This window comes from Dryas octopetala, chromosome 2, assembly GCF_963921425.1.
Source record: "Dryas octopetala chromosome 2, drDryOcto1.1, whole genome shotgun sequence".
Taxonomy (NCBI): Eukaryota; Viridiplantae; Streptophyta; class Magnoliopsida; order Rosales; family Rosaceae; genus Dryas; species Dryas octopetala.
In genome coordinates this window covers 13,671,726-13,683,505 of record NC_141367.1, presented here as the reverse complement: position 1 = coordinate 13,683,505, position 11,780 = coordinate 13,671,726, and the positions used below count along the sequence as shown (strand labels likewise).

The window sequence follows — 11,780 nt, the reverse complement described above, 5'->3', positions numbered from 1 at the left end:
AAGAGAATGTCATACTTTTTTTAAAGTAAGGGCATCCTTACTTGAAGCTCCCTCTAGATATTTATATAATATAATCAAAGTTTGACAACAAAAGAAAAACCTTCAATCAAAGTAATTTTACCACTCTTTGTTTAAACAAACATATACTTTAAAGAATAAAATTTAATCAGATATATTAAAGTAATATAAAATAGATGAATATGAAATTCTTTAACGATTAAAGTATGTCAAAGGGTAGATACCTCAAAACCCTTGTGGTATATATATTAACCTTTGAAACAAATATTTCAAAAAGAAGCAAAAAACAAAACGAGTAAAATCAATGGAAAAATATCATTTAAGAGTGCTTATGGTGTTAATATTCGGATTTATGATTCTTATCGAAGTTGTAGTGCAAGGAGAAGATGCTTCATCTCCCACTCTTTCTCCTTCTTCACTTCCCTCTCATATTCTTCCACCACTACAAAAAAAGTGAGTAAAGCACACCCTCATTGGTGACATAGAATGGGGTGGCAATTAGGCAATAGGGACTGAAGTGTCTCGATTTTAACAAAAATGGGTGTCAATTGGGTAATAGGGACTAAAGTTCCCAATTGACACCCCATTTTGTGCCACCAATGAGGGGTGTGCTTTGCTCACTTTTTTTGTAGTGCACCCCTTCTAGTTGATGAAGATATTTACTTTTCTCATATGAAGGGCAACAGAAAGTTCTATCGTGCACTAAAAAAATGTGTACGCAAGGTTGCTCGTGAATGCAACCATAAAGAATCAAATGAAATTCGCAACATATGTATTATACAAAAAGCTTTTGAATGTCTTAAAGATCGTGGATTTGTGGGATACTAGTGTACTTTATGAAGTATGAAACCTATGATGGAAAATTTAGAGGTACGAATGATCATGCTTTACTTCAATTCCTTTCTTCATTAACAAAGAATTGAAACATAAAGTATACACACATTTTGTATATATTTTACCAAAAATTAACGTTTTTGTCTCTATTATGTTACACTTACCAAAACTATCATTGTTATTATTATTAACAAAATAGTTAGTATATATACACAAAAGTATATTTCTTTGTAATAAATTACGTAGACACGCTTTTTGTACAATTTTTAATTGTGTGAAATATGAATGATTTTTTTAAAAATAAATTTGTCATTCAAACGACTTATGAGCTTCATACATGAAATTCATTACAGTTAAATTTTTGCAAATATGTAATTGCTAGCATTATTAATTTGGAAACAATAAGCAACCTTCTCACCACACATACTAAGTCTAATAATCAAGGTGAACCTCTGAATGTTATAGATGTTTTTGATTGAAAGATAAGTAAGTTGAGTTATTAACTTAATAAGTATTCATTTTATTATTTTCTTTTTAATATGATATAAAATCAATTCGTTTAGAAAGTGAATGTGAAGTGCACTAGATAGACTACGGCATGCCTGGAAGGGGCCGGGTTGAATAGACACTCACTATCTTTTTTCTCAAACTCTTGGTGTCAAACTAGATTTAACAGATTAACATCCAATATTTAAAGACAAAATTGCATATGAGGTTGACTGTAAAAGGCAGTTAATTTGAGATGCTCAATCACATACAGATAAACACCAGTCACATAGACAACAAAGGATGTTTGTAAACACAGACAAGGAAGCCTCACTGCTCCAAAAACAAAATGCAGGACCAAGTGAGTGATATCATGCACTAAGGAAATAGACACCTTTTATACACTCTTTACTATATATCTCTGAAGCGGCAGCAAAACCCATCCTAACATATACCTCTTCTGAGTCTTCTCTACTTAGCAAGCTGGCTTAAGCAGTCCCTCACTCACTCGTCAATCAGCTCCCTCCAAAGGTGTGATAATAGCTCAAAAGTGCTTGTTTATTGTTCTTAATCTTTATATTTTGTGCACTTTAATTTTATAATTGCAATTTGTTAGTCTTAATTTAACATTATCATAAAATATTTGGAAATTGAAATAAACATTAATGATTTGCCATTTACTCTTTATTTTGTGATTATCTCATTATGTCATTTATTTGATGTGCAGGGAAAATAAAGAAGATAAGCTCTAACCCACTGATAGATTTCAATGTTTAAATCAATCAAACATGAGACTTAGAGCAACTCCAACAAGGATAGCTAAATTTTAGCTATATTTGTTGTAAAATAGTTGAAAAGTTATTTTAGCTAATCAGTTTTAAAATTTTAAAACAACAATGTTCTGTATTTTAGCTAATTTTAAGAGATTTTATTATTTTTTAAAAAATAAAAAAATCACAAAGACCCAAAAAATAATATTGACAACAAAACAATGTCAATTTTTAATATAAAGTTGAGATTTAGCTAATAGCTATTTTCTCTCTCCTTCTAGTTAGGTTTGAGTAACAAAAAAGTAAAAGCTAAAATAGCTAAGTGAATAGATCAAGAAGCTATTGGAGTGAGTTTTTTTAAAAAATCTAGCTAAAATAATTAAGGATGAAAGTTTAGCTAAACTGTTAGAGATGCTCTTAGGCGTATAATATTAGAGGAGCGTGTAGTAAAGTCATAGAGATATAAAAATAAAAATGATGAAAGGAAAAAGAGAAGTTGAGCCCATGTTATATGATTTCATTATATATAAATGGGTTGAATTCTTCTAATTGATCAAGCTTTCCTAGATGATGTTGGAGCCCTAATAGTTGTGGTGGTGTCATCATCCTAGCCTACTACGCGTGAAGGACCTCTCTTTTTTCTTGTGCGCAAAGACTATTATAGCTATATATGAGCATGTACAATGGGAAAAAGCTAAAAGCTATCCTAAAATTTTAGCTTTTTGTTGTAACTTTTGTAGTTTTTGTTTCAATGGTACAAAAGTTATAATCTTGTGTTCAACCAATAAGGACAAGCCATGTGTATAAAACATTGACTCCAACACCCACATGAAGTTTAATTCTCTTTCTTGCATAACTTACACCTTCAACAATCTCTTTCTTCTCAACCAGTCAACTTCCACAAACCAACTCTAATTTTCTCTTTCCTCATATGTTTTTTTTATTTTTTTATTTTTTTATTTTTTTATTTTTTATTTTTATGTGGGGCTACAAATTTCTTAACATCCACAATAGCATTTGCTATATAGTGAAAAATATAGCTTTAGCATAGCAAATATTAAATATAGACATGCGTAGTGGGTTTTTTTTTTTTTTTTTTGTCAATTCTACTGTATATGGCTTTTAGCATAGCATTTAATCATGCCATTGTACATGCTCTTAAGGAGAAGATCACACAACAGTGGAGACCTATTCTATTCTTCTCTCCCAACTTGCTTTTATTTTTAGGATTTTATTTTCTTTGTTATGGAGAACTGAATGCCTAGCTAAGGCTAGGGGAAAACCTACACTTTATTTATGTGATTTGTTATTTTGATTCAAATTTTGGGGTGCAATGATTATATTTTTCTTGTGGTTGATTCAATTTAATATGTGTTTTTTCTCTTTGATTGAATTGATGAGTGTTTCATGCAATACATAAGTTCAGTCATGCTTTTCGTATAAGCAAGAAAAAAAATTATTCATGCTATTAATAATTGAGGATAACATGTGTTCTTTAGACAAGTAGCTAAGTTTAGTTGGATGGGGGACTACAGGATCTTACGTTGTATTCAAACTTGTAATATTCCAACAAGCAACAGTCCACAACTTAATGGTTATATTCCGAACACAGTGCAGATTCCAAATTGGCTCTCATCACAATTTCATATTCTCCCGTGAACCACAAGTCACAATCCAAAACTCCATGTTAAATATGCAATGGAGCCAAAATCAAGTCCAATGGTTCAAATAAACCCAACATGGGCAATTAACAGGGGCCTGAGTTTGATGTTAAAACAATTGTACAACAACACACAAGGCACGTCCTTCGGACAATAAAACATGCTTCTCTAGTAATTCGGAATGCTTTGCCTTTCCCATAGCTGTAATACAAATGGGAAAACATCCGCTGAGGCCTCATAGTTCATCCTGCAAAATAAAGGTAAAAAATAGAAATTTAAAAAAAAAAAAAAAAAGTTATAAGCTCTAAACTTAATTAACATTAATTTTTGGGTCATAGGTAATATTGGAAAGATGCAGCTTTCAGGATCCCAAGACCAGTATCACCATAAGCAAACCCAGTAAAGGTGCTGCATCAGATGGGAGCCTTGAATGTTCAGTTGAATTTGTGGTAAGGTGCCTAAGCACCTTTCTTGTTATTTTTTATTTTTTATTTTTTCTTGTGGAGTAAGGTGCCCACTGCTTATTTGCTTAAATGTCACCATATATGCGCAGCAGTAAAGTGCCTACTCCAAGAAACTAAAGCAAGGCTCAAGTCAACAAATTTCAAGCTTTTACAGACAATTTTGGTGAATATATATGCTAAAATTGAGTTACCACTTACTGGGGCCTATATGAATAAAGGAATTAATATGACAGGAATAAATAGGAGAAGAAATGTGGAAGTGAAAGAAAACCAATGGAACGAAAGAAAAAGAGAGAAAAGTTAGTCCTTACATGGTAATCATCCAAATAATCACGGGGATCATGCTGCAAAAGGAAACAAGGTTCTCAATTAGACCTTTTAGTGGTAATAATATATCATTATCTTTCAAAAAATCACCTTGGGGCGGAGGTTTCACGATAAACTATCTTCAAGTCTGCACTAACACAATTTTTCCAAACGAACATCCATGTGGGAAGAGAGGATAATCATGCTATGTCACACAAGGTTTAGTCGGGATAGGCTATAGCTAACATCTGTCCTGACAGGTGTCTACTATCTTAAGGATATTGTGACCATGATCAAGACATCAATTGCTTTGTAAAACTCATATACAATAATTTGCAGCTTTGATTTTCTTTCTTCCTTTCTTCCCCATGGCTAAACAATGAAAAATCCTATATCACTTGAATTTTTTATCAGCCCATCCCCCCCCATCTAGGCTGTAAATGTTTTCTCTTTTCTATGATTTTGTACACGATTCCACCCAAAAATATATAAAAAATCCATAAGACCTTCAACCCCAGACTCTTTTTAGAGCTTCCTTCTAACCCCTTTGGTCTGTGCAGATATTTCATGTTCAACTATGTCAAAGTCCAATACCTACCAGTATGATCATTTTGAATAGATCTACTTATGAAAAGGACTAGCATTTATTTTAACAATCTCTCCAAATTTTACCACTACCCTAAAATAGATTGACAAACATTGAGTCCATTAGAAATAAGGAGTTATTGAGACAAAATAAACAAATTTTAAAATATCATAGGTGAAACAAAATCAGGAAATAAAATACCCTTCTACGGCGCCTCCTATCTCCATACTGACGATCCCTATCTCTCTTCCTCCTTTCACCTTCCTCTCTTGCTCTTTTAGCATCCTACACAAGCAATCAAATTGGATGAATAGCATTCAGAAGAATTTTCATTAGAATACAACGGTGAGAACTCAGATTCAAAAACTTGAAAAGCAACTTGGCTTATTGTTAATCACCTCTTCTTCTCGGGCTCTTCTCTCCTTCTCTGCTTCCTCAAAGGCTTCTTTTTCAGCCTAATATTGTGCATATTGTTATGAAATTTACACTTTAAATGAGATAAAGGACAAATCTAAACATTTAAGAGCAACAGCTCACCTCTCTATTGAAAAAAATCTCGTCTACAACTTGTTTAGCATACTGTGGATCATCACAAATCAAAATGTTGTCGAAAACTGAACCAGCCTTTACCTGCAAAGCATTTGATGAGGCTCCACATTCCAGAAAATGCTAAATATTCACCAAGGTTTAGAACAAGTTCAAATTCGTCTCATAAATCAAGGCAGTTCCTTATTGGACAGGAGCGAGAGAGAGAGAGAGTAATTTGATAAATAACTTCAATGTAATTTGTTAAGTCATGGTAGAAGAAGTCATGACACGGTTAAAACTTACCTGCCAAACTTCAATGCCCACATATTTTACCGTCTTCAGCACATAAAGGTCAGGATCGTCCTCAAACTCTGCAGGAATACAAAAAAACAGAAGTACCCTTTAAACCCAAATTGAAAAGCGAAAAGTGGCTAGCCTGTCCAACAGACAGTCTATGATCCCCCACATGCATACGCACACACAGAGACACTGAACCATTTATGTATATATCAATAGCTTAAACAATCTGCGACATCACACACAAACAAAGACAAACTCACTGCGTATGTGTGACATAAAATGCAAACTATGTCAACAGCACTTTACAGTCCTTTCAATAAAATAAATAGACCCTAAAAGACAATCGTATATATGTTATAGGCTTACACATTTTCTATGGTAGCCAGACACATAAAACCAAGGACCGCTGTAAATTGAATGAACGACTAGGTTAGTCATATAGGACAATCAAATCCTGTTGAAAGTATTCAATACAAGATCTCCAAAAGATAATTGCTCTCTTTCATTCTCACTTCTTCCTAAGTTCTAACCAGATTTAAGTTCAAATTCCTTAGCTTATTTCTAGTCTCAAATTTGAACCATCTCCTCCATTGAAATCTTCTGAATCACATTAACATACCTGGGTTATCAATCCACGGAGTCTTCCACTTTCCCTTATAGTTGGGGTTCTTGATTTTCTGTAGCATAGCATAGGTTCCAAAAATTAGAAACTTCTTCAAAAATTAAGTTTTGAGATTGTTATATCTAGCTTAAAAGCACCTTGCGCTTCCATGGTCCCTTGTATGCTGGATTTGGGATCTTCGGTCGCCTCCATATTCCATTTTCTTCCTCATCCCAGTCTTCAGGCTAAGAAACCATCACCGTTCAGAAAATTTATTATCCATTAATTTTAGACTAATATTTTAGTAATTCCTGACGAACTAGCAAATTTATTGAATCAAGATAGAAGCAAGTGAATAACTAATTCCAGATGATGCTAGGTCTAGGTGTTGGTCACTGGTTAAAGATCAAGGTGGGGTATTGGGTAGATTTTCTTTTTAAATCCTATCAATTAAGAATAATACATAGATCCACATAACATAACAACAAGAAAATCTTTCTATACACTAACTTCGACAGCACATCCAATACAAGACCATAAAACTGATAAACATATGACATCAACAAACCTCTTTGGCCTTTGGATCAGGAATTTCAGATGGAATTGAATCAATTCCCTACAACATTAAAAGACATTGTTTAAATGAAAAAAAAATTATGTAAAATGATTACACATAACCTATTCAATCATGACTAGAAAGCAGAGTATGATACCTCTGGTTTGATATCATTAGGGTCATCAATATACTCTTTGTCGTCCCAGTCTGCCGGCTGTGAGGATAACACGAGTCAACATATAATTTGTGGTATGATAGGGAGGTTGGTACACAAAGAAACAATGATATATGAGAACCAAATGTTGCCAGCTTCGCAACCAATTAACCAAAAGATAGATCAGAAAGTAGCATGTACTGATTGAGAGATATAACTCATACAAAAGCAGTTCTCAAATTTTAAACATTTAATTTATTACTTATGCATGGCATCAATTATTGTCCACAACTTAAATCATAACTCCGTACCTTTTTTGCTTTGACATCCTTTATTTTTCGTGGGGGAAGGATATCCCAATCAGTATACATGCTTCCAGAATCTCTTTCTCGATTATCAACAAGGACACTGTACGTTGCATCAGGCCTTAGAATAAATGTATAGAAATGAGTTAACTTGTCTGTCTCACATTGAAGATCCTTTTTTATGGGATAATTCTGCCCCTGGTAAGAAAGTATAACATGGAGTTTTTTTGTCTGTGTTCCACATAAATCTGGTCCAAACATGAAACTGCAGAAAACATATTGTGAAGAGTCAGACCCATTATCTCTATGTATACAGTCAAGTACTGATAACAAGTAATAAAATTACACAGAATGCAACCAACTCAAGTATTAGTAAGTAAACTTGATAAAGGCAAATGAAATAGAGTTCAAGATGAATTCAACACTACCAAATAACAGAGTAAAATTAATTACATAACAAATGCACACATGCTTACATGGTCAGTTTTTAGGTCTTTCCTAAGCATGTCAGTCTGCATCATTTTTAATCTTCCCCATGTTCGATATACTGCTTACAAAACCAGTTATTGCTTATATATTCGGAAATCCAAAAAATCTTTGTGAATATCCTTCATTTTTCCATCTACTAGTGTAACTTATTAGTTCTGAAAAGTGAATGGATTTTAACTTCATTGTTGCTAAGCTTGTCATAAGCATCTTAATCAACCAAATGAATAGGGTTATGTATCTTTTAAGCACAGTATATTGTAACACAAAAATGTCACCTCAAGCGTACTTATAGTCAGCTCAACTACAACCATACACAAAACCCATATTGGCCCCTGGCACAAGATTCCCATTATTGGAAGGGTTTTGACCCACAGACTAATTAGTTACACTATGCAGAAGAGTCAGCCCTCCGTATTGATTTAATGTTTAATGCTACCAAGAAGGATACTATTTTCTTTCTGTGTGCATAGTTGATTAGGGCATATTGGAATATATTAATCTAAGTCCTACAAGATTTGGCTGAGTTCCTTGGACATGCACAATAAATCCTTGCAACAACTGGCATGTTTAAACCCCTAGACACACTTAACCCAGATACACATCTTTGTACATGTGCTTTGAGTACAAGCCTGCCCCAGAACACGTGTACAGTATATATAATCAACAGCAAAGACTAATTAATATCCCTTTGTATCGCCATCTATCTATCTATCTATCTAGTCGCGTGTGTGTATGCTAGGCTGAGTTTGTTCCTTAAATTTAAATGGTCTATAAGTAGGACAATTCTTTATTTTATTTTTATTTTTTTGTTGCCTTAGAATATTCTGCCTTTTTATCCACGAATATAAAAAAAAAAAAAAAAAGATATCACCCAGCCATTAAAGAGACATGCAGGCCTGGCCATAATCTTATTAAAAAACTTATTTGTTCAACAAATGTGTCAAACAAAAAAAATTATTATTAGAAAAATATTGTCATACATACAAAATGATTCCATTATTACCACCACAAATAATAATGAGTTTATGAGTAGCAACATATTATTATAAAGATTATGTCAAATCAATAATCACATAAAAGAAAGTTGTACAATTATTTTTCCAAAAAGATGCTTGACCACTAAGTTTGGATGATTTCCATTTCACAAAGCATGAAGTTAAAAATTCACAAAGCACAAGTAAAATTTATGTATATGCAAGGTAATTATTTACAGACCTGTAAGGAGTATCACCACCAAACTTCTTCTGATTGACATAGCCAGAAAGAAGCTTGATGTAACCGCCACCACATTCAATGTCTTGTTCAAATTTAATCGAATACTGGACCACTAGAGTTCTATTTTTGTTGCTGAACTCAGGTACTTTAGCAGATATGGCAAAATGCTTGGCATCATTATATGTCTGAATGCCTGCATAAAGTTTATAAAGTATGCTATAATATGCAAACCCCGGAAACTCAGTAGTCAGTACACAAACTCCAATTATACTGTTATACAAGGGATCAATTAATTGAGACTCCAATGCACTTGTGATGAAAAATTGAAAACTGTTGCATAATGAAAAGACAAAAAAAAAAGGGGAGGGGGGGTTCTTCTCATTAATTACTAAAGGCTATATGGTAATTCCTATTACCTCTGTCATGTTAGGTTTTTCACTATTGGTAATAAAAAAAAAATTAATGTTCTTGTTTCACATAAACTGGTTTGTCAATGAAAAGTAAAAGTTTACATTAATCTTCAGCATACAGATTCTAGGACCTTCCAACTGATGTATTTTTATGCCAATTTTTAGTTAAAGCTTGCAGAGATGGCCATTGGAAAAAACAATAGGAGTCGTGTTACACTGTTTGATGGTTCTATACTCTACGACAAGATAACCCTGAAAAAACCATAGGAAATAGAGGAAAAACATATCAGTAGACCTCCTAGATACAAGTCGTTGTTTCTTTTTTGCAATTCTATCTCTCCTCTTTTGTCTTCTTAATTTGACTCTGCATATTATGGTTCTTTCTAAGAGGACCTCCTTCTCCTTCTCCTATATCATGAGATACAATGTATGTGTGTGTCTGTAAACTGATTTTAAGATAAACTTAACAACACATTTTATAGAAACTAACCCAATGGTCAAAGGATCAGACCTTAGGTACAACCATGAGCCTCAAAGAAGCAGAGGGTTACAAGAAGAGCTGACAGCTCTCAGTGAACATTTTTCTCATACCACACAACTGTTCTCATGTCAAAAACATGAATTAACCTTTTATGTATTGAAGCTCATTATGATTTTAAAGTCTCCAAAACTTACTAAAACTTCCATACCAATAAATTTTAGGGTACCAAATATGGTACTAGTTCAGTTTTCTTTTAACCCATAATCGAAGTTTTTAAAGGATCACATCAAATTTGTACAATAAATTTGCAACAGAACAATTCCACTTGCACAAATTTTTTGGTGCCAAGTCTGTCATCTCAATTCCTTCAGATTAAGTACTGTAAATCGATCAACAAATCATACATAATTAACAAGTAGATGATCATTCAAACGGAGTTGTCATTTGTCAATGTAAGTTCAACAACAAATCAATGATATATGTTCCGAAACAGAGTTTATAAGAAAAAAGATTGTTAGAATACCTTTATCGTCAGGATCTCCAGACCATTTCCCTGCAGTGTACTTAAACGTTCCTGCTTTTCCTTCAGCCCTTTTCCAGTCTGATAAAACCCACCGGCTCTTCCATCCATCTTTTTCCACAACAGTGATTACATTACATAAGAAACTTCACAAATAAATAATTGATAAAAGTATAAAACCGTAGTACTGAACTAACCAAGTAACTGCCCCACCACACACACACACACAGAGTTTCCTACTCAACTTAATGAGCTACAAAAAAGTTGACCAACAAGATGTAATTTATGATCTTTACTTTCCTTCCATTTTTCTCAGAAACCAAACAAGATGTAACACAGAGCTTCGTCAATCCGAACATTCACACTAAGCAATAAACTTAAAAGCTTTCCATAGGACAATAACAAGCTCTAAACCATTCCTGTGATTACTTTAGCAACTAATTAGGAAGAAAAATATTCAAATCTAAGCAATCGAAACTTTAAACACTGATCTGAAATGCAAGAAGTTTCTAGACACTGTTTGGATTCTGCGAAAACGCAAGGGAAAAAAATAAAAAATTAAAGCGTTAACTATTTTTTTATTTTCAAGTTTTACCTTCAAATCGCTCTTCGAAGAAGACTTCAGAGAAAGCGAAACGGAAGTGAAGGGTTAGAAGTGGAAGCAGAAGCTTGAGAGCTTTGAGAAGCGTTGTGTTTGGCTCTCTCATCTTTGTGCTAGAAAGTAGAGACCATTACAGAGAGACTCGCAAATCGCTTTGGTCAACTTGATTTTTATAGACGGAGTAGCGAGTAGTGGGAGTCACTGCATCCATTTTTTACTCTTAGTAATCCTAAAAATAACAAGGGAGACGCATAATTCATGGATTTTTCTTAAATTACGATCTGATTTAAGATTTTTAATCAAAATATTTTTTTTTTTTTTGATGATTTTATGATAGGTTTTAATTCTAAAATTTTGGACGGACCTAGCATACAATCTCTACAAAACTTATTCTACACCCTTCCAAAATTCCAAAGTTAAAACGTAATATACAGTCTTTACAAAACTCACTCTACACCTTAAAAGGAAAAATACTCTTCAAAATGGGAGAAGACT

The 11,780-nt window shown here is 33.3% G+C and overlaps 1 protein-coding gene across 1 annotated transcript; it reads right to left on the bottom strand.

Annotated features, from left to right (window-relative positions):
* Window positions 1-3,724: 3,724 nt before the first annotated feature.
* Window positions 3,725-11,452, bottom strand: LOC147293259 (calreticulin-3-like). Its single transcript, XM_086231639.1, has 14 exons — window positions 11,280-11,452; window positions 10,688-10,795; window positions 9,274-9,466; window positions 7,576-7,834; window positions 7,268-7,324; window positions 7,123-7,170; window positions 6,713-6,799; window positions 6,573-6,630; window positions 5,957-6,024; window positions 5,663-5,755; window positions 5,524-5,580; window positions 5,327-5,410; window positions 4,545-4,577; window positions 3,725-4,016 (listed from the first exon to the last, which is right to left on the bottom strand). The coding sequence occupies exons 1-14, from the start codon at window positions 11,389-11,391 to the stop codon at window positions 4,005-4,007; spliced, it is 1,269 nt and encodes a 422-aa protein (XP_086087765.1). The 5' UTR covers window positions 11,392-11,452; the 3' UTR covers window positions 3,725-4,004.
* Between the last annotated feature and the right edge of the window lie 328 nt (window positions 11,453-11,780).

What these genes read in the sequence shown, in the direction of transcription:
- LOC147293259 (XM_086231639.1), bottom strand. Translation starts at nt 11,391, where the DNA reads ATGAGAGAGCCAAACACAACGCTTCTCAAAGCTCTCAAGCTTCTGCTT. An exon ending in CTGATCCAAAGGCCAAAGAG is followed by an intron (nt 6,800 to 7,122) that starts GTTTGTTGATGT and finishes ATGGTTTCTTAG; the next exon opens with CCTGAAGACTGGGATGAGGA. An exon ending in ATAGGAGGCGCCGTAGAAGG is followed by an intron (nt 4,578 to 5,326) that starts GTATTTTATTTC and finishes TTCCTTTTGCAG; the next exon opens with CATGATCCCCGTGATTATTT.